At 38.6% G+C, this 23,480-nt stretch overlaps 1 protein-coding gene across 5 annotated transcripts in view; it reads left to right on the forward strand.

The window, feature by feature from the left end:
• LOC103481739 (rho GTPase-activating protein 44-like) overlaps nucleotides 1-23,480 on the forward strand; it is an 83,180-nt gene that overhangs the window by 38,915 nt on the left and 20,785 nt on the right. For all 5 annotated transcript variants that reach the window (XM_008437459.2, XM_017310854.1, XM_008437461.2 and 2 more), the window contains exons 2-13: nucleotides 10,425-10,464; nucleotides 10,940-11,059; nucleotides 12,105-12,181; nucleotides 12,297-12,408; nucleotides 13,169-13,245; nucleotides 14,920-15,037; nucleotides 16,275-16,343; nucleotides 16,439-16,520; nucleotides 17,832-17,959; nucleotides 18,349-18,460; nucleotides 21,647-21,728; nucleotides 21,823-21,903. In XM_008437459.2, the coding sequence (XP_008435681.1) occupies nucleotides 10,425-10,464; nucleotides 10,940-11,059; nucleotides 12,105-12,181; nucleotides 12,297-12,408; nucleotides 13,169-13,245; nucleotides 14,920-15,037; nucleotides 16,275-16,343; nucleotides 16,439-16,520; nucleotides 17,832-17,959; nucleotides 18,349-18,460; nucleotides 21,647-21,728; nucleotides 21,823-21,903 (1,098 nt within the window). The remainder of the gene's footprint in view (nucleotides 1-10,424; nucleotides 10,465-10,939; nucleotides 11,060-12,104; nucleotides 12,182-12,296; nucleotides 12,409-13,168; nucleotides 13,246-14,919; nucleotides 15,038-16,274; nucleotides 16,344-16,438; nucleotides 16,521-17,831; nucleotides 17,960-18,348; nucleotides 18,461-21,646; nucleotides 21,729-21,822; nucleotides 21,904-23,480) is intronic.

Genomic DNA, 23,480 nt, shown 5'->3' on the forward strand with positions numbered 1-23,480 from the left:
TTCTTTCTTTCTTTCTTTCTTTCTTTCTTTCTTTCTTTCTTTCTTTCTTTCTTTCTTTCTTTCTTTCTTTCTTTCTTTCTTTCTTTCTTTCTTTCACAAAGTGTCACTTTAACGTGCCGCTCCGTCATCACCCTGCTGATCCACACAGCTTTTTGACTTTACAAATAAACTCTGAAAAGTGTCATGTGCTTGTGCATTTAACACTTCAGAGTCAGTCCTTCGTAGAACTGAGCACGCCTCCATTAGCTTAGCACATCTTTACTGAAATATTTGAAAATTCTTCTTTGAAAAACAGCTGAAGCTCCTTCAAATTGGATAGAGAACCCTCCGATTTTTAAGTTTTTCCACAGATTCTCAAACCGATTCAAGCCCAGACTTTGACTGGGCCATTCTAACACAGAGATATTATTTTATCTGAAATATTTCGTTGTTGCTCTGGCTGGATGTTTAGGATTGTTGTTTTTCATATTTAACTCTACAAATTTGTAGATGGAAAACTAGAACATTTTGGTTGTAGTTTAATATTAAATAATGCCAAATAAACGGGTAGAAAGTGCATGTGAACATCAGTTTAGTGTTGCCACCAACTCTCATTTAGATGTAGAGCTGGACTTTCGCTGAACCGAGGAGAAACGTCACGGAAATGACAAGATCCTTCGGTACTCTTACAGAGTTTTAAATACCGTATTTGAATAATTAATACCAACTTATAAAGAAAATACATAGAGACCTGCAGACTGCCTCTTCAGTTTCCACTAAACCTTCATCTGTATTCACAGGAACTGGCCAATGCCGCTCCATAAATCGGTAGATTTAAAAAAAAGCTTTACAGCATGATTGAAAGAAATGTAGAAGAAATGATTGTTAAATATATCAGATACAGAAGCAGATGAAGTGAAATTTACTCTAATGTTGTTATGTAATGGAGTCAAAACTACATAGGAAGCCTGTTATTGACGGCTGTGTTACTTACCATTAGCTTAGTACTAAAGCTGTTCAGATTATGGGAAATTTAACCATAAGATTCTTTACTTTAATAATAATATGTAATAATTGTGTTATGATGTGTTATGATTGGTTAGAATTGCTTACCTGTTCAATCCTCCTCAGCAGGATACCTTTTAGTGCATTTGTGTTTCCACGTAGTTGTCCAAAATATATGGTTTTGTATGTTACTCTAATTTGTTTGGGTTTTCTTAAGTCATAATCATCAAAGCTAACAGAAGTAATCTATTAATAACTTTACATTAAGTTCTTGATGATGTTCTAATTCTCTGACATGTAAAGGTTTTTATAGTTTAAAAACTAAATGAACTATCTGTGCGACACTATTTAAGCTGACATGTCATAATAAATATAAACTTGTTTCATATCTGCAGGTGGTTTTCAGTGATCAGAGTCAAACATTTAGCAGTTCTTGTAACTTTTTACCATAATACTGAAGGGAAACATGCAAAGAGCCCAGTTTTTCTTTTTCTTTTTTTTTTTTTTACATTAAAACATATGAAAGCAGCTGGCAAAGAAATAAGAAATGAAATTATAATCTGGCATCCTGTAGTATCTAATTTGACATATCCTCAATTGTATCTCCATTTAAGGATGCAGGGGGATTATGATTTTTGACCCAGCCCAGATGATTATAACTTCAACATTTTTAGATTCATTTTGTAATTTGTGGTTATTACACGCGCATAATCCGCTTGTTTGGATGTCTTTCCTGCGATCAATGGCAGATATGTGAAAGAGGAAGTGATTTCATGCTGCAAATCCCAGCTTGCAGTGCATGAAACTACAACACATGGCGTGTTAGCGAGCTGCCTGTCTGATGAGCCAGAGGGGGAAATTTCTCCATAAACTGCTGCTCTGAGAAATGTGGCGGGACAAAGGCTGAGGCTGCGAGGCCTCGTCTGCGTGACCGAAGAGGAATGAGGTCACTGGTATCCACGGCGACAGCATAACCTCGCTTTTTCCCGAAAGCTGTGGCACAGAAGATACGAGAGGGAAGGGAGGGAAGATCACAGGAGCGGAGAAATGACTCAGGAATCCTCCGCGGTATAAGCGACGGGACCCGATTGTAAACTCCCGACGCCTGCAACCACAACCCGTCTCATCCCGCCCGTCACCTGCTTTGCTCATTTCACGGCTCCGACAGCAGAAAGGCGTCTCTCTGGTCGCTCTCCCCTTTCTCACAGTTATTAGTCATTCTCCGCAAGTGTTGAGTAAGACAAGAACTTGGCAGGAGAGGAGCCTTTCCGCTCATCGGTTCTCCTGCGGAGACGAGTCCAACGGCCTGTCCTGTGCCAGAACCCGGTTCGGTTCCCTCACACTCACTGAAATGGGAAGGCTGACGAGAGGCTAGCATAAAGATTTTTTTATTTATTTATTTTTTTACATAGGTGTGAGGAGGAAGAGGAGGGGGAAATAAATTAGGCTGGAAAGAGATAAAAAGGAGGGGATGAGTGAACTGCCCCAGAGCTCAAACCTGCCTGCCAAAATTTGTAGAAGACATCGCTGGCGGAGTGCCGCCTCCTGTTGAGGGTGGAGGACAAACAAAACCTGCCTGTTGTTCGATGGAGGGTAGCCACTTCACCAGATGTTCCCTTTTTTGCTGAACAACTCCGACAGTTTGTCAAAATTAGCAACAGTTCAACAAAAAAGTGTTGCTGCATGTCATCTGTTCTGGATGTTTTTTTTTTTGTTTTGTTTTAAAGGGGCAGCGTCATGTGAAATCAACTTTTTTTTTTTTTTTTTTTTTAGCTTTATATCATGTTACAATGTTATTCCCCCATCAAAAACATGCCTGGTGTGTTGCCTTGATTCTTTAATGCATGTTTGAGAAATCCTTTAATTGCCATGGCAACCATTCAGCTGTGCAAAACACCTGGACCCAGCTCCGCCTTCAAGGCACAGCTCCTCCTCAGAGCTGCAGTTTCCATGCTCCTCCTCACAGAGCAGCCCTCCCCCGAGCCTCTGCTACTCAACTCCTTCAGACTAGCAGCAGCAATTAGCAAACACCTGGTAGGATTTGACATCAGCTGAGCTCGTTATAGGATTCTACTTCTCAGTGAAATGCTGGTAAAAATGTTGTTAAAGGGTTAATAGAGGAGCGCTGACTTCCTGAAGGCGAAGTTTCAGAAAGAACAGGAGCTTTTAAAGAGACAGATTACCAATTTCAAGGCATTAAATTACAAAATAAAAATTTTTTTAAGTCACAATTGATTTATATATAGCATTTTTTTTTTTTACCTGAAGTTAATTTCGTCCCCGTGTGTCTGGAAAACACATAATTCTGCTCCTGGATGATTTAGATAAAAAAAAAAAATATATTTTTTAATCTAAGAAAATAGTTTGTCTCACTATTGTTTCTGATAGTGAGACACTGTAAAATATAATAAAACAATGTGAGGGAAGCTGCCTGTTTGTATTTACACTTTATTTAAAAAAATATTTGGTAACACTTTATCCGAAGGGGTCATAAACATGACAATTACACCTGTTATGAACATGAAGGAGTCTTTATGATTGTTTATGTTGTCATAAAGTGTCATTCAGTAAATAATAACACTTTTAATGCAAAGTTGACACTTTTAATGGACTTTAAATGCAACGTTTAGTGCAACTTTGCATTAAACAACAGTTATAAAAACATTTATTAAGACTCCTTCATGTTTTTACAACAGTGTCTTGTCAGTCTTATGCACACTGCTTCAAATGAAGTGTTATGTCCTAATAAAAAATGATTTATTCTCTTCTCAATAATTCATGGAAAAATCTTTCAAATTATTGCAGATTTACTCAAGGACATTACAGTTTGAAAACCTTACAGTGGCCCACGCCTGGCTTCTACCAGACGTCGTTTGTTGCCAAACCTGTCCAGAAATATTAACATAGATGTTTTAAAACGGCACATAAATCTTTTGGAAAGGCTTGTAAAGGTGATGTGGAGAATGAGAACTGCCTCATAGGCATTTATTATGAATGCATCAGCTGTCAAAAATAGAAAGTAACATGTCCATAATTCAGCTACTGGGAGCACGAAGGAACAGCAAAGGCTAATGCGCTCGTGGAAATAAATGGGATTTTTGTGTTTGAGAGAAGGAAGGAGACGCGTCTCAACGCGGCTGTCCAGTCTGCGACTCTGAGGGCGGCGTCTTTTGTCTGTAATTTTCTACGTGCTGCAGTCGCTCCGGGTATTCTCAGTTTTTGTTTGGGCCGTCTTTGTGAAGATGTGAAAATGAAGGCATCGCGTCAGATCACATGTAAACACGAGGACGTCTCGTCTGAGTGTGTTTTCTGTGTCTGTGTGTGTCGGGTCAGGAGACGCGTATTGGCAGGCGGAGGACAGGAGGTCTCAGCAACTGGAATCATATGAGCATCAGATTTATGCTTCGGTGACACTTCAGGTCCTGCCTGTAGGCGGCTCAGTGAATATTTAACAGATTTAACAGAGAGGTAATACGCACATATATGTGCATACATAAATATTTAGACAATTTCTAATCTATCTGGACTAGTTTCATTATTATTGTTAAACTCTTTTGTGCTGTTTGTTTTACTCTCTAGGTTTTTATATCTTATGTGCTAAAACATGTGCAAGAAATATTAAACTCAAGTTTTTATAAGCTTAGGTTCAAAGCAGAACAGAAAATTAGATACAAAAAATATTGCTTGTATGAAAATCCTCTTTCATGTGATGAAAAATGACCTTCAGTGTGTCTGTTTTTCCTCAGGCTGTTACAGAGATTCCTTTAAATTCTTTATATAAAACATAAAAACTTTACTTAATTTGATAATAAAAACTATTGAACTTTAATATAAAACATGCAAGAGTGACGGGCAGCTTTTGTTTTTAGAACAGGTCAGGAACTCAAATCTTAAAAAGATCTGCCACACTTTTCAGATTTCTGATTGTAAAACTAGTCTTGGAAGCCATATGTGTTTCCTTCTACTTCATATTTATTTTTTATTATATGTTGATCTGTCACATAAAATTATAGGTTGCTAACTTTATGAGAACGCCAACACAAAGAAAATACACAAAAAAAAAAAAAAAAATAATATATATATATATTCAAGCATTTCCTCATAAAAACATTTTTTATCTCATAATTTTAAGACAGTCTTCTGGTAAAGTTACCTCTTTCTTCTACTAACTTTATGTCAACATACTCTGCCGTACAACTCACAGGAAGGATGATTGAAATAAAAACCACTTTTTGACATTGTTTTTGTAATTTCTACTGTAGAAATTACAAAAGAAACTGGATCTGGCAAAAAAAATCGGAGATTTTACTTTTAAGCTCACCTTACTTTGTTACAAATACCTTAATCAGTACTTTCTCAAAACGCTTTCATGTCATGACAAAATATTGTTCAGTCTCTAAAGGTGAAAACTGAATCTCTTAAGGCTTTAAAGAAGCACACAACCTGCTATGATTGATTTTATTTTCTGAACTTTGTGCACTTTAGTTTTTGCTTTGTCAGTCGCGAGGCCCGTGAGGGCTGAGGAACTCGGGGTGAATCTGGAATGAGTCGGCCCATTTCATTGTATTCAACTCGGGGAAAAGCTTGAGGGATTTAGAGCTCCTTTAAAGAAAAGGCCTCTGGTGAGCCGGACCTGGACTCTCCGAGCTCTGGTTGTGAACAGCATTTTGATTTGCTGCTGAGAGCAGCTTTATCCCGCGGTTTTCTGTTGTCTTGTGTTGTGTATGGTTGTAATTCAGTGCCGGACTCACATCAGAACCAAGGTGTGTTATAAACAGCTCCAGGCCAAATAATGTGTTGCTAAGCAGATACATTTATTTTTTAACAAATTTTAACTTTATGCTGCCTTTCACTTGATGGTAAAATAGTCAGACACTCTTTGTGTTTTTAGCTAATGCTTTCTGTCTATGAATTAGCTTTGTAACATACATTTTCATTTTGATTTGTGAAACATATACTTTTTTTTTTGCAAAATGCCCACATATAGATCTTCTTTTTTGTTAGGGATATATATATTGCTAAATTGTAGAGCACAGATTCTACCTCATTTGCATATTGTAGCGATAAAGTTAAGAAGCCTAACAAAAGACAGTGCCTGTGTGTAAGTATTGAGACTCAGTGAGATTAGAAAGTAGGTGACCTTGAAGCATAAAGAAGCTGGAGTGTGTGTGTGTGTGTGTGTGTGTGTGTGTGTGTGTGTGGGTGTGTGTGTGTGTGTGTGTGTGTGTGTGTGTGTGTGTGTGTGTGTGTGTGTGTGTGTGTGTGTGACACATAAAGATACAGATCTCATCCGAGGTGTTTCTGTTGTGACAGATGTCAGTTCGACCACCAGCGCCGCGTCTCATGCTCTTCATGCTCCCTTCATGACTCTATTACGCTCCACAGCCTTGTTCATCCTCACACACCTTCATGCTAAACCCACCTGCTCTGTTGCTGCCATAGCAACCATCAAATCCACCCCCGCCCTGGTTAGCAGTGAAGGCATGCTGGGTAATTTGACTTCACCTGGAACATTTTCTCCTGTGGGGCTTTTTTTTTTTTTTTTTCTTTTGTCCTTGAACCATTTTTATGTCATCATAAACAATTTCCCCCTGTCTGGCCCGAACTGAATAAATTATTCATCTTGTGAAACTTTAAAAAAAAGAAAAATTAAGCCTACACATATTATTTCATCATTCAGCCGGGTTGCATTATACAAAATTTGAATGAGTTTGGGCTGAAAAGAAACGTTTGACCTGTTCCAGTTCTTATGTTTTTGACTGACACACCTGCTTTATGTTCTGTTTATGCTTTTCTTTTGTTCAAATATTGCTCAGACAAGCCTTTCTTTAGTAATCTGACTTATCTGATTGCTGCCCCAGTGTTCATCACATTCCTACTATCACTGCTACCTTTTTCTTTGTCATCTCAGAACTTCCTTTATGCTGGTTTGATCTTCCGAGTTTCCTCCTGTTCAGAGGTGATTGTGACCATCTCCTGCCTGCGTTCGGGTTTTTCCAAAAGCCTGCCAATGTATCCCAATTGAAAACCTTCCATGACGGATAAAAAGTTGAAATATCAAAAGGATAAAATAGAGCAACTTAGCTGTAGTGCTTCCAGCCTTCCTGTTACCTGCTGAAAGTCATGCTCTCTCTAGTTGTTGTGAAGCCTGAATGGACTAAAGACATTTCATAACAATTAAAAACTGTTTCCTTTCAAACATCTTCTTACATCAGTGCACTAAATATAGCTAACTGCTGCACTAAAGCATGTTGTCGGCATGTCCGTCTGGTAGCATTGACATACGGTGTGTTCACTGAAAGGAAAAATGTAGGACTTTACCCCAAGCATACATTTATTCAAGCATAAATTCAATCCATTTGCCATTTATGTTTCAGACCAAGCTTTATAAGAGCTGTTCAGAAAATCAATTTGTTCTTTTTCTGCTTTTCTTCCACCTCGCTTATTCATAATCTATCAAGATGATTTATCTCTGAGGGAATAAAAACATGAATTTTCTCTCTCTATTTCTATCCTGATCACTTCTCTCTGCCTCCGCCTCATTTCTCTCTGCTGGTGGGAATCCCGGCTGTGACGACAGTAGCTGCTGCAGTAAAACCCCGACTGCACAGCAGAGGCTCTGGATGCTTCCAAAGTCAGAAAATTAACAAAAACCTGCAGCGCAAGCCAGACAATATTTTGTACCTTGTGTTCTTTTCCCACCTGTTTTCAATGTCAGCGAACTGCCGTTTCTATTTGCTTGTATTTCACCAGCCTAAAACATTTTTTCCGTAATATGAAGCATGTGTTTTTCAGCCTCTCCCTTCCGCAGCTGCAAACGTTGTCATGCTGCTTTATGAGAGCCCCCCTACCCACCCGAGTGGAAACGTTAGCGCATCAGGAACAGGAGACCTTCTCCTGTCCTTGCAGATTTGTAAAAACCCAACAACAAGGAAACTGTTGGCTGCTGCATTTCGCTGAATGGGGAGATTTCACCACTTTGAGAGTTACATGAGATGCATTCAAATCCTCTGGTTTTTGTTAATTTCGTTGTAAACATTAAGTTTTCCGTGTCCAGTCTTATTTATGCGTCAGTTTTTCTCTTTTTTAAAAAGCTGAAGGTGAAAGATGGCCATTCGAAAATCAAAGTCCAGATTTAATTCTGGTTTTCAACCTGTAAGAAGACTCGAAGGCACGACCCGGCCAGTTTGACTGAACTTAGAACTTTTGTCAAAAGTTTGTGACTGTGGTTATTATGTCACACAACCTGACGACGCTTAAAGGGTATAAATACACTAGACACTATAAGAGTTCACACTGCAAACTTCAATATTTTGTTCCCGTTATTTTGTGAAATACTCTGAAGCTTATAAAAACTGAACAGACCACAGCCTCAGGTCTTTCTCACCAACACTGCCTCATACACTGTCAGACTGAAAGCCGCTGTAAACAGTTCAACTCTGATAACGTCTGAATCTTTTGACATCTGGGGAACCGAGAGCCGTTAAGATTTCAGAAAACTGATTCTTGCTGCCATTAAATCCAACGCTTACAGGCTTAAATGTCTGCTTTTAATGAAACGTTGTGTGAACAGAGAAGAAGAGTCACACTGCGGGAGGCAAGGAGGAATAAAAGCAGCATCCCGTTGTCCTCCTGAGCCCAGCCTCTTTCTCCTCAGACAGATCAATAATCATTCAGCTGCAGCACTAAGACCTCTGACTCAGCTATGAGATTGTTTTCTTTGTGTCAGGAAGGTATATTCAGTCATAAAATACAACCTTTACATTTTTTTTTCTGTTTCTAAGATCCATGCTTTTGACAGGGGTAGTAGAAAATACAACAGGAGTTTGAGAAACAAAGGAGCAGCTGGTCAGGCCTAATTCTTCAGACTGACATTCCCCTCCCTCATCGCCTCCTCAGCCTCCTCCTCTGTCTGCTTCCTGTCACCGGGCTGCTGCCTGAGAACAGGTGTGTTATCACCTGTCAGCAGGGGGGATGTGGAGGAGAAAGCTGCAGACCAGTAGTCTGGCGCGGGAGCAGCGTGGCGCTGTAAGTCCACCCAGCCCCAGCGGCGTGTCGGCCAGAGGGTTTTCTGCTGGACTCTGTTGCAGCAGACTCTGTCTGTGGCAGGATGCATGCGTCGGTGGGCGGGTTCTTAGGGCCGCTCAGGAAGCTTTGTGAGGTGGACCCAATTGATTTGCTGCTTATTCTTGGTCTGTCAGGACCAGGCTGTTAAAGTCGGCTTTTGTTGCTGTTCTTTATAGTAACTCTGCCTGCGTTGAAGAAAATACCGGCTCAATTTCCTTAATTATATTTGTTGTACAACTTTCTCACTTCAGGCATTGGTTCTGAAAACTTCAAACAGTTTGCTGTTTTTAGTCATCTTTAGGCAGTAATTATTTTGTAGTTCCTCCTTTAAACGTGTCCTGATTTACCCCCCGGACCATGTAGTCAAATTCTAGAAAGGCCTGATAATGAGAGCTTCGTTTAATTCAGGAATGACCCGGATCTAATCTGTTTCATTTGGATTCTGACTGTTTCTCAACACCTCTTGGCATGGTTTCCTTCTGGATTATCCTGTTTTTATCTCCATCTATCCATCTTCTCATCAACTCTAACAAGCGTTCATGTACCTAGCTAAACAATAGCGTTCCCACACCATGATATTGCCACCGCCATGTTTTCCCGTAGCTATGGAGTGAGTCAGGGGATTTTCCATGTTGGTTTTCCATCAGTGCTGTTGCAAATCGACCAAAAAGGTTTGGTTTTGTTCTCCTCCTGAGCACCTTCTTCAAAAGGTAGAGACGGTCGAAGCCTTTTTGGCGCCCTGAGTGAATAACCCAACTAAACAATCCCTTATCTCCACCCTAAGAAACACTGAACCACAGACAGGAACCTTGGTGTGCACTGTGGCTCTCAGCCATGAGATACACGCACACCTACAAACTTTAGCCAGGATTGGCTGTGCTGGTTGCTGGGAGACCAAAGGAAGGTGTACATTCAGGCTGAAGTATGAACATAAAATATATCTGTGACTATTAAAGATAAAGTGCAGAGGCTGTAACATCGATGGCAATGACGAGGAAGAGGCAAGAGCAGCAACTCATATTTGTAATGCTTTCAAAATTTTCACATACACTTGCAAAAGTGTCCACAGTTTTCCTGCAGCCCAAAACCCAATGTGAGATGTTCCTGTTTTCTTTCTATAATTATTGAGGCCATGACAATGACAATCTTGTGACAAGGACACAAAAACATAACCCATATGTAAAATGTGTAATATGCTTGATTCAGTCTGCAAATGTATCCTCACAGAGTGCTACGTCGGGACAAATGTAATACATTTTGTATCTTCGTCTCATTTATTTCCAGCCCAGACGTTCTCAGCTGTCATTTTTCCACAGTAAGGATTTTCTCTCATCGCCCTAACAGCATCCTCTCTGTCTTGTTTTCTTTTCCAGAGCTGAAAAAACAGAAGTATTGAGTGAGGACCTACTGCAGGTACTAATAAGTCTTCATCGAATATGTGCGAGCGCTTGAGTGAGCGTCTTTCTTGGAGGAAAAAATTCATTAGAGGTGCAAAGTATTCGGTAATCATGAATTGGCTTTTTTTCCAAATGGCTCGGTGAGCCGTCTTCAGGCAACTGTAATGAGCGCAGAAATTGAAATTTTCTTCAACACAAAAGGCTGAACGTCCCGAGTGATTGATCCGGGGCGCAGCATTGTAATTGACCAGATTAATGATGCCTTCGGTGGCATCAGCGTCTGCTCCACTGGGTTGGTTTAATAATGAAATGAAAGGCGTTCAAGCGCAGGTGGAGTAATGGTGTTTATATGCCAACATAAAACAGCTACAGGGTCTAAATTTATTTAAATCTTACCATTTTTTTTATATATATATATACCATCATGACCTGGGTCGGACTCGAGTCGTTCTGACGTGTGTTTTCTGTACTGCTGTGTGTGTTTGTTTCAGGTCGAGAAACGACTGGAGTTGGTCAAGCAAGTTTCCCACAGCACACACAAGAAGCTGACCGCCTGTCTGCAGGGTCAGCAGGGTGTGGACGTGGACAAGAAGTCTGTCAGGTCGCCCTCGGTGAGACTCGAATGCCCAAAGGATGCTGAAAACATTAAACTGTGTAAAAAGTGATGCTTCTGGACAGATTTGATCAAAGCTGGTGCTTGTGCAGACTTTATTTCCGCTTTAAAGGGGATACAGGTTTTTTGATTTTTTATATTTTAAAGGTTGGATTATGGATTAGGAATCTGCAATCATTAAATTGCTCGCTAAACATTGTTTAGAGAGAATCGGAAACAAATTCTTGTGGTCATAATAATGCTATGATTTGTTATTTGAGAAAATGTCTACAGTTTCAGGACACTTGAAGAAGAAAAAAATCAATGAAGAACAAAACAAAAACACCTTTCAATGGGCAGTAACTAAATGTGGTTTAAGTGTTGATTTTATTACTAACTGTCAATATTGAATTTCACCATTGTAGTAGCTGTTTCATCCTTTCTATATTAAAGCTGGTTGTGCAATCATAGAAACAATAGAAAGATGAAACTGATGAGTTTGTCTGGTAATAAAAGTGTAAGAAACAGAATGTGAATGCCACACTTCTATTTGGCAAATTGACATATTCTTATTTTTAAATATATAGTATATTTCCCAACATGGCTCATTACCCAGGGTGACACAACCAGAGGGGCGGTACTATCACTTGACTTCCACAATTTTCCTATTGATTATTTTTGCCTGTCCAGCCAATGGGCTAGAAAAAATATGGCAATGTTGGCTAAAGTATTTCATCTGCAGCTTTATTAAAGCGTCAAATCAGTTTTGTTTTTAAGGAATCAGGATGGCATTGGTTCATCTCCGGCTCAAAATCTAAACCGCTTTGGCCAGTCTGATGTAAACTGGAGTATTCTCCACAAATACGCTTTCAAAACTGAGAATCATTTTATGACAATCAGGGCCACCGTAAAATGCTGGTGGAGATTCTTTGAACCCATCGGCTTTTCTGTGCTGCCTGCCCTACACTGATGTGTTTCATGTGTTAACCACAGTTTTCGGTGATAACCGACACGTTTCGCTGCGAAGGCTGACTCACTGACTGTTTCTGCTCGTCTCTTGTCAGAAAAAGCTTCCTCTTACAACACTTGCACAATGTATGGTGGAGGGGGCGGTCGTGCTGGGGGACGAGTCTCTCCTGGGGTGAGTGCTCCGATACCGTTTTGATTACCCTGTCACAACATTTTTAAAAGAAACCCCCAGTGAGTAGAGACTGCGAGAACTTCTCTGATTAAACGAGTTTCGCCTTCGGATGCAGGAAGATGCTGAAGCTCAGCGGCGAGACGCAGGAAAAACTGGCTCAGGAGCTCATCACGTTTGAACTCACCATCGAGAAGGATGTGATCGAACCGCTATGTGACCTAGCAGAGGTAGACATTTTATCAAATGATTAGCAGAAAGCTGCAAGAAATCTCACTGAAGTTATTTCAGCCCAAAGAGGGTCTCTGAACTTTTTTCACTGTTGGAATCCAGATTTTTGTTAGTATTTTATTATTTTTGAATGAGTAAAACAATGTAATTTTTTCATTAATTCACTTTTTATGCTGGAAAAAGGTGATTAAGCATCGATATGTGAGAATTTCATAATAAAGACCTGATTATTTAATGAGGTGTGACCTATATTTCTTAGATTTCTTAAGCTAAAGGATGCCAATGAGTTAATCTGAGAATTTAAATTAAATCCAATGGGGATTCAAGTAAATATTATTTTCAGTGCGTTGACACTTATAAACCAGGTTGTTGCAGAAAAACGATATTCTCAGAACGAGGAGCTCCCAGTGCTTGCTCCACATTTAGATAATTGTGAAACACATGCATGGTGGTGCCGCTAACAGTAATGAAACTGATCATCATCATCATCATCATCATCATCATCATCATCATCATCATCATCATCATCATCATCATCATCATCATCATCATCATCATCATCATCATCNTCATCATCATCATCATCATCATCATCATCATCATCATCATCATCATCATCATCATCATCATCATCATCATCATCATCATCATCATCATCATCTTCTTCTTCTTCTTCTTCTTCTTCTTCTTCTTCTTCTTCTTCTTCTTCTTCTTCTTCTTCTTTAAATCAAACAACAACTCTATGCTCCGTCTTCTCAGGTGGAAATCCCAAACATCCAGAAACAAAGGAAACATTTAGCAAAACTGGTCCTGGACATGGACTCTGCTCGCACAAGGTGAGGTGGAAACATGCATGACTTTTATTGTTTAGATGAGAGGGAATAAACATTACGCTTCCCAGTCTACGCACTGGGAAACTTTATCCCTGTGAACAAAGTCCCGCTGAAGTTTCCCACTGAATGTCACCAGGATTTGATTGCGCACCTGTGAACTCCTAACAGTGCACTCTGTGTTAAATTTACTCAGTCACCTCTGGTTGTTGCTATTTGAATGAGACATTTGCTCTTTATTATGACATTATTTAATAGTTTTGTTGCTCAGCACGTTGTTAAAGTTGTCCCTCTTAAACTACAAGAGAGTGCAGACTGATTCGTGCTCACACACCTGCTATTAACACATACCTAGCCCAAAATATTTAATTCAGGTTAAATTTTAATAAACAAACACCCAAACCATCACCTCAGCCCTTGTTACATAATTTCTGAAGCTTCTACAATTGTTCTAAAAAGTAAGAGAGTGGGGCTGCACAGTGGCGCAGTTGGTAGAGCTGTTGCCTTGCAGCAAGAAGGCTCTGGGTTCAATTCCCGGTCTTTCTACATGGAGTTTGCATGTTCTCCTTGTGCATGCGTGGGTTTTCTCCGGGTACTCCAGTTTCCTCCCACAGTCCAAAAACATGACCGTCAGGTTAATTGGCCTCTCCAAATTGCCCCTAGGTGTGAGTGTGTGTGTGCATGGTTGTGTGTCCTCTGTGTTGCCCTGCGACAGACTGGCGACCTGTCCAGGGTGACCCCGCCTCTCACCCGGAACGTTAGCTGGAGATGGGCACCAGCAACCCTCCCGACCCCACTGAGGGACAAGGGTGTAAGAAAATGGATGGATGGATGGGATGGAAGTAAGAGAGTGGCAAAGAAAAAGGTTTATAGTGAGTTGGAGTTGAGGTGCATGGGTCACGAAAGAAGAAGAAAAAGACTTTTATTTATTGGCTTGACAAAGAGATTGAAAATAAATGAAGGAGAGAAAATGGAGGGAGTATTTCAAAGAATGAAAATCACAATAAAATACATAAGGTATGCAGCTGGAATGTGACAAAATGTGGGAAAAGTTCAAAGGATGTCATTACTTCACATCATCCTTTATTTTTACAATAAATTTGAGTTATTAGATGTTTGAATTATGAGTTTATTCCAATGTATTAGACAGCATAAACAGTAACTTAAAAGTTTTTTTTTAATATTTCCATGACATTTTCAGACCATATTTTTATTTCCTTCTTTAACTCCTGCTGACTCATTGTTGCATCAGCAGTGACATTCAGGATGTTATTTTCCTCGCTGCAGTCAAATCTGGCGTTTTTTTTTAAAAGTGACCCAAATATGAAGCAATTTCTCCCATCTTCCTCCTGTGTGCTGAACTCGTCTGGCACCGCTCCATATCATCTGCACTCGGACGGAAAATCATCCAACTATGCAGACACACAGACGGAGGGACAGAACTAGGAAAGGAAATAGCTTGAGTTTAGGAGACAAAACTATGACTCATTGTTTTGCTTATTTTAATAAATCCGTTGAAATTTTTTGAGATTAGTTTTCAGGAACAAAAAAAAAATCAAAAGCATCTTTTACCTTCCTTGTAACAGTTTTGAAAAACCTTAGAGATGCGTAAGATATTTTTTGAAACAACATTGCCAATGTACATACTTTGTAATCACCCTGACATACTTTTTTGCTCAGGTACTACCAGTCTAACAAATCCTCGGGACTATCCAGCAATCTGCAGCCAACAGGAGCCAAGGCTGACCACCTCAGGGAAGAGATGGAGGAGGCAGCCAACCGCATGGAGATCTGTCGAGTCAGTGAATATTATCTTAAATGTCAATGAGAGGGAAATGCAGTGCTGTAAAGGACTATTTGCATCCTGGTTGGTAGTTCTTTTCTGATTTTTGCTCTGTTGTCACAGTTAATCGATTCAGATCATCAAACTATTTTTAATGTTGTACAAAGATAGCCTGAGTAAAAACAAAAAGCTAATTTCAAATGAGGATTTTAATTATTAAATGGAGGGGGGGTTAAAAAAAAAAGCTATTCAAACTGTTATGTATTTGGAATGTTCAGAGTTGCTATGGTAACTGTACCCTGGGGAATGGAGCACAGCAGTTGAAAAGTGACAGCTGATCCACAGTGGAGGTTAATAATCAACACAACAAGAATGAAACAGTGAAACGCCTCCATGTCTTCAATGTTGTGACCAAAACATAACACAAACTGAACATGGCCTTCTGTGGAAAAGGAAGTAAAAGGCCTGTGGGATCAGGGAGCCTTGAATTGAAACTGACAACATGAACTTGTCAAAAAAAAAAAGTCTCAATATTACCTCACCAGTCAAGGAAGACGTCCAGTGACCAACTGAAAGAAATGGAGAAAACATGGAGAACCTTCCCAGGCGAGGCCACTCTAATAAAACTTGTTGTACGGCTGTAGCTCTTGAAAACTGGAGTCAGATACTCCAAGTCTAGACTGAAAATGTTTTGTCATGATCTTAAGCAAGCTGTTTATGCTCAAGAACCCTGGAGGGTGAGCTAAAATCCCCCCACAGCATTGTAAAATTCTCGTTACCAGCCATTACGCCTGACGTCAGCTATTGCTATCAAGGGTGGTACAACCAGTTATTGTTAGGAGGTCATTTTACTTTTCCCCATAGGGACCGGTTGATTTGGATAGATTTTTCCTTTAGCAAATGAAATTATCACTTGAATACCTCACCTTGCATTTATTTTCTTTAATATTAAAATATATTTGATCTGAAAGAAGAAATCTGTAAGGGGGTAACTCCTCCTTTTTTATATAGCACCATGTTTACCTTGAAGAAATGTTTTGTAGTGACAAACAAGCTAAAGTACATAAATTATATAAAAAACCCAAAAACATTGATTTCTAAGCCCTTTTGGAGCCTTTCATTTATTACATCAGTATTTTCACTATCCTCCAAGGACAACTTCCATCATAAAAGCAGGTTCTTACTGTCCCTATTTGCCTCCAGTTGGTTTGTGTGATTCTGTTGTCTTGCAATGTGTTTTCTGTCTAACCAGGACCAGTTATCAGCCGACATGTACAATTTTGTGGCCAAAGAAATAGACTATGCAAGCTACTTCCAGACAGTAAGTCCAACACCTGCACAAGCTCTGACGCAGGCGTCCAACCAGCCCACGTCCTCCGCTGACCGTTTGGTCTCTCTGTGTCTCTGTCTGTCCAGTTGATAGAAGTCCAGGCAGAGTACCACAGGAAATCATTAGAGCTGCTTCAGAGTGTTTTGCCGCAGATCAAAGCTCATCAGGGTGAGTCTGAGTTTACAGATTGTGATTCTGCTTCCCTCTTAATGTCTGTGTAACAGTGACGTGTACATTATGAAGTACTGTTATCCAAAATGCAGCGTTTGTTGTCATTTAAAAATGGGAAAATAAAAGACAACTAGAAAAAGACCTACAAGGGAAGCAGCCTGTTAGAAAACTGAAGAGTAACTTTGCAGTAAGACAAACCCAGAAAAACAAGATTTGTGCTATAAAATCACCAACTTGCTTATCCAACATAAATATATAAGTCTGACTCATTTATTAGGAGAATCTGTAAACTTCATTTTGAAGGATCAAATCGGCCTCTTTCTTGTTCACCTGGTTATCTCTACAAGGAATTTAAAGTCCAGTAATGATCCTGTTTACACTACATTTAGTGTCTTATTTTGAAAATAATGTGGTGATTAATTTTCAAAGCATAAATAAAACAGAAACATTGAGATTTTGAATGCTTGTTTTCTTGTAAAGTCACATTTCAGAGCCCAACACTGAAACTTTGATGAGAATCTGTAAATTTATCAAGTCTCTGTGTAACACATGTGCTCTAGTAATATTCAAATATGAGTATTTTATTACGTAAGGTATCTGACTGCATTATGTTTTAAGTTTGCATCATATGACTCCCTTGTTGATCACTGCTGTAGACCAACTGGGAGGCTGAAAGCAGCAGTAATCCAGTCATGAGACTATTTGTTTTTGAAGAGTACGCGGTAATTTCTTTTTGACAGCGTAAATAAATCCCTTTTTCATTGCCAGTTTAAGCGGATTAGAAATTTGGATTATTTTATCGTTTTAACCTATGAAACACCAATACGCTTATTTTTGAAGCGCATCCCTGAGCTTTTCCTTGAAAGTCCTAACTTTAAACCAAGAGCCCCAACAAATGGGAACTGTTAGAAAAAAAATCTTTAAACTGTCAGTGGCAACAAGTATATGTCGCCCACTCTTGGTTATTTTCATTCATTAAGTGTTTATGAGAAAGGCCACATTTGAGAGAATAATAGTAAAATTAAAGAAGCCCGGGTTAGAGGTGGAGAGAAATCTGAGTTTTAAGCAGTAAATTAAACATTTTGTAACTGGAAACTTTTAAAGGAAGTTTTAATTATGCTGAGTTCAACCGAGGTCCTAATAATGTCAAATGGCTACTATAGAAAATACAGAAAAATGCTTGAGATAATGAATTAATTCATACAGCAAATTTTCCCAAATACTGATCCGTAGCAATCACTGGAACATGGCGGGATCATTAAGGCAGAGTTAGTGCTGTTTATCTAACAGTGTGTGTGTGTTTGACAGAGACCTGGGTGGAAAAACCATGCTACGGGAAACCATTAGAGGAGCACTTAGCGCTCAGCGGGAGAGATATCGCCTTTCCTATTGAAGCCTGTGTCACTATGCTGCTGGAGTGCGGCATGCAAGAGGAGGTAAACACGCCGCACGCTTTCAAAACGCATCTACAGAAAGTGAAGCTTTATTGTACGTTCAGTCAGTCTTAATTACTGCAGGGACTCCTAATGAGATTCACACTTAAACGTTTCACGGCTTGGGGGAAAAAAAAAAAAAATCCCTGTTGGTTTAATTAAAAATCTACAGCAAGAAATTATCCAGTTTTTGCATTTTGGGGATGCAAAGCTGTACGCTTACACTGCTGGACCATGGCGATTTAAAGAGAAACCGATCGACTCTGCAGTTTAGGACGACAAAATTCACCTCCTGACGTCTCTCATCACTAATAGCAATAATAGAACATGTTACCGTGCACGTTTGCCCAGCCTGTCTTCAGCTGTCACAGCTTGATGTTTTGGGTTTTCAGGGTTTGTTCCGAATCGCTCCTTCGGCCTCCAAGTTGAAGAAACTGAAGGCGTCTCTGGACTGCGGCGTGTTGGACGTCCAGGAGTTTTCTACGGACCCACATGCCATCGCAGGTGAGTGAGCAACACCAATACAGCTTATTGGCAAAAATATTTAAAAAGCATGGAGATAAATTCATCTTTTATTGCAGTAGTATAATCTTACAGGAGGAAAAATGACGCCAACAGTCCGTGATAAATAAACGTAATTGAAGTATTTATAAAATTTCCACTATACTCTTTTTGTTCTTTGGGAACTTCTAATTGTTAATCTGGGAGATTCTGTTTCCTTATGCCAATTTATCTTAGCTACTGTTCAAAATGGGAAAAACAGGAGAACAGATCTTTCCTTTTTCATGTACATTTGCATCTAAGCTCAACCTTTGGATGGTGAAATGTCATATCTTTGAATCAAGCCACCCATTTCAGAGTCTGTGCTCTTATGCAGAAATGAAAAGAAAATGTCTAATAACATCCACATGTAGGTAACATCAGAGAGTTTTCTGCAGCTGGGAGAGAAGAAAAAAGATCAGTTTTCTGTGTGCCACTATCACTTCACTGCTTTTAAATCAGAACCATGATGGACTACAAAAGAAAGAAAAGCTTTCAGGCTATTAAGGTGCTGTTATTGATTTTCTTTTTTTATGACAGTACTGCTTTTTCTGCTGCAGCTGACTGCTGCACAATGCTGCTGTCAGAGAAAAACACATTTATCAAGAATAAGGAAAGCTAGGAGACGTGTTTTAGCCTTAAATCGATATTTTTAATTAAACTGCTATTGTTTAACAATCTTTCTTACCACAGTAAACATTCGTTGGTATGTTGTTTTGATTATAAAGTAATCGAAAAACTGTAAATACATCAAAGAAGCAATTAGTTACTTAAATATTTGAATGAATCATCAAATGCATCATGAAATAATTTCATGCAGAGAACATTAATTAAAGATTTGATTCATTTTGCGTAATTGGCAGATGCCGTTATTATTGTTTCCAGTGTTTATTATTCGGTTCATATTTTGTTACGATGTGAATTTATTTTATCTGCCAACCATTTTTATGTAACGCTGCTATTGACAAAATGATCGATCTGCACTTAAACTGCTGTGGTCAAAGGTTAGGTTTATACTAGTGAAAGTTTACATTATTTCATGATCAGAAAATATAAAATAAATGAATAAATAAATACTGAAATGATATAAATTTTAAATATAGAGCGATTCTGAAAGTCCTTCAAACAGCGCCGGATGTAAACCAGAAGGAAAAATTTAAAAAAAATCTTTTATAATGTAACACAGCTGCTCTTGTGCTGTGTTATTGTAAAATTTAAAAAAGCTCAGATCCTCACCATGTTTGACAGATGTTATGGCGCTTCTCTTCAGTGTGATATAAAACTTTGGTGTGGAGTTTAAAAGTCGTATTAAAACAGAGCAGAAATTAAAACCTTTCTAAAATCTTTCAGTTAATTCAGCCTGATTAGACTAAGAGTGATGACTAAAGCAACACAGTTTTTACATCAGTCACTTTTTTCATAACATAACCCATTTGGAAATAAAACTGAGGTCTGTGCAAAAGGCATTTCTAGTCAGTTCATAAGGAGAATTATGCTCCTTTTGTCTTTGCTGGAAAGAAAAACACATTTTCTGTGCATTCATCAGAAACTCATTTTCTCTGCAGCAGCAACAGCACAGCATCAGTTGAATTTAGACACAGCTGAGCAGACTTAAAGGTACATGCAGCCGTTTCCCAGTGAGGGATGTCCTGATGTTTGTCATCAATCGTACTCATACCTTTGGGAAATGAAAACAGCAGAGCAGAGAAAAGGAAAAGACGAGCTGGAAAGGAGCCCAGTCAGCCGACACCTGCTGTCAGCCACTGTGGGAGAACTGTGTTTTCTGTTGCTTTAATAGGTTTACTGCTGGTGAACAGACAGTCTGCAGGTATTAGGACAAGATTACAAAACTAACACTTGTTGCACCAACATAACTAAGAACATGTCTATTATATTATATTATATTATATTATATTATATTATATTATATTATATTATATTATATTATATTATATTATATTATATTATATGTAATATTGTATAATATAATATTACATGTATTTATTATAATTAAAATAGATTATAAGATTATATACATTATAGTAAAATGTTTATAATTTATAATTATATAAATTATACCCATATAATATTGACTTATTTTCAATAAATTCTAAACTAAAAACCAGTTCTTGTTTTCAAAATTCACTGTGGTTACATCGTCTTTCTACCCAGGAAATAGAACGACTCAAATGCGTCCTTAAAACCCCTAAATTAATTAATAACTAACATTCGTGCTGACGTATGACCAATAGTGGGCCTGAAATACCAGGAAAACATTTAAATGAAAAGTAACAAAGATATTTCATCTAAACCTTCTTCAGTAATAAAGTTGTTTGGTGTCATGAAGTAGGAAATGTGTTTGTATCTATGACACATTCCTAATGGAAAAAAAAAGTTTTCATTCTCATTAATGTTTACGCCATTGTCCCACATCGGCAGCAAAATGTCATTAATGCATCAGAAATTCGTGGAAAATGAGGGGGCTCATTTTCTCCACAGCATAATTATGTTTGAGGTGAAAATCATGTGGGTGAAAGAACGTTTATAAAATAGAGATAATGGGGCAAATTTTGTCTCTTCAGAGAGACATTCAAAGGGAAAATGGCAAAGAAACAAATGGAAAAGGAGCTGAAATGAGAAGCCCTGGAGGTTGCAGATCGAATATCAACAAGCCACTTAAACTATAAAAGTATAATAATTCTGCTTTCTCTCTCTCAGTCTGCTCTGCTTTGTTTAGATGTGACGAACATAAAAAAGGGGGAAAGGATCTTCAGAGTTGATTATGTCAATGTAAACAAACTCTCTTTTCATTTCAAAGCTGGCGCTTAGTTTAAGCAGAGGTGGAAATTAAATAGACATGTACAAACCCTCATAAAAATATTCATGCCACTTGAACCTTTCACGTTTAGTCACAGCACAGCAACAAATTCAATGTATTTCATTGGCTTTATGTGGCCTTATGAGCGAAATGCAAGAAATGTCATAATTTAACATGTGTTATTGTGCTTTAAGTGCAACGTGGAATAATACTTTACGAGTCCCTGTAATGTTATGCGATAAATAAGTTTTGCGCATGTTCTGCATGCATGCACGCACGATCACACTAAATGCATGCGATGCATTCTTACTGTAGTTTTATTCTCCCTTCAGGCGCTTTAAAGTCGTACCTGCGCGAACTCCCCGAGCCGCTGATGACCTTTGAGCTCTACAATGACTGGATTCAGGCCTCCAAGTGTGTATCTTCACAAAACAACAAGTTTAAAACATGGTTTCTTACATCTGTGTTCAAATAACTGACTGAACTGAGTTTTTCTTTTGTTCTGCAGCATCCAGGACCAGGAGAAGAGGCTGCAGGCTCTGCTGGGCGCCTGCGAGAAGCTGCCGTGTGCCAACAACAACAACTTCAAGTGAGTCAGATTTTGAAGTGCTCCTTCTTAGTTTTGTGATTGTACCTGTAGGTAATTACTGCAATACAAGTAGAAAAAAATACAGAAAAGGATTTTGAGTGTAAGACGTAGCATGGAGAGCAAAGGGATGCATGCAGCTGGTGTAACATCTCACATTTATTCACTTGAACCAGCGGTGTCAAGCTCATCTTTGTTTTGGGCCAAATCAAGATCATGAATGCTCTTAAAGGGCCGGTTGTGCCAGAATGTATTGATAAAACCTGTTCACAAACTGTTAAAATATCAATGGATTATTAAAATTAGATAATATTATTGAACATCTTTACAGTTCCTTCAGGATTTTGTGGTACTTTTTGGAATTTTTTTGCAATAAAAAGTGTTTGTGGTAATAATTTGGAAATATTTGCGATATTTATTTATGACTGTAAAAGACTTTACAGTCAATATGACTTTTTATTACTCGCTGTATAGGTCACAGGCTATAATATGACATCAATTAAGGCTGAGGCAGCTGTTTGATACAAGTTAGAAAGTTTTTGACAATTTTGGGAAAAAATCTGCAATAAACTCCCAATTATTAGTGCAAAGAGGAACAGGGATTTGTTGATTTTGTGTGAATTTCCACGATAATTCTCAAAAAACTGGAGAGACTGATTGATATGATTTGGCAGTAAACAGATAAAAACTGGATTAATTTGATTGTGCTTAAATTTTATGTTTTCGTTCAGTGTTTAGTCTAGAATCTACAGGGCCACATAAAACGCTACTGTGGGCCAGATTTGGCCCGCGGGCCTCGAGTTTGATACATGTGACTTAAACTATTTTATAGTTGAGACATCAACTCTGTGTTTTTGCTACACATGTGGTCAGAAAGGTGTTCAAAGAATTAGCTAGTAGCAGTTTCCAGTTTTAAAAACACTATTTTATAAAAGATTTAGTACATTTTTAAAACATCTGCTGCTGGCTTGTTGAACGCTCGTACAGTTTTCTAATTATTTTACTTTGCTGGTTGAATATGTTGCTTTTCATTTGATAGATTAGTCCAAGCTACACATTATTTTGTCAGGAGATATTTTATTTTGTTTTTACATTATTTTATGAGGAGCACACCCTTTCTTTTAAATATTCTGTTTAAATAAATTTAATCCCTTTACTGATACAAAGATTAATTGTAAGAAAACTGTAGGTTTAGACAAAATATTGAAATGCGATGATGGAAAAACAACTGATCCTGAGTTCATCAGGTTTAGTTAATTTAGAGGTAAATCTGGAAAATGGAATGTGGCTTTTTTAAAATGCCTACTACTTCAATTTCTTCCATATTTTTGGTGTTAATCGTCGCTTTTAATCCTGAGGGAAACATCTCCAGCGGCTGTCTCATGAACAACTCGCCGGGGTTTGTCTCGCGATCAAAAGACGAAAGATGTAAACCGTGATGAGAACGACGAGAGGAGCAAGAGGATGAGAGAAGCGCAGAGCCGCAGCTCTTGTCGGGCTCGTTTTGAAATCTCACAAATAGGACGATTTTCCAGCCAGCGCTCCTGACGGCGGATCTGTCAGAAGATTGTTGCTCACAA

The sequence above is a fragment of the Poecilia reticulata genome, linkage group LG19, assembly GCF_000633615.1.
Source record: "Poecilia reticulata strain Guanapo linkage group LG19, Guppy_female_1.0+MT, whole genome shotgun sequence".
Classification (NCBI taxonomy): domain Eukaryota; kingdom Metazoa; phylum Chordata; class Actinopteri; order Cyprinodontiformes; family Poeciliidae; genus Poecilia; species Poecilia reticulata.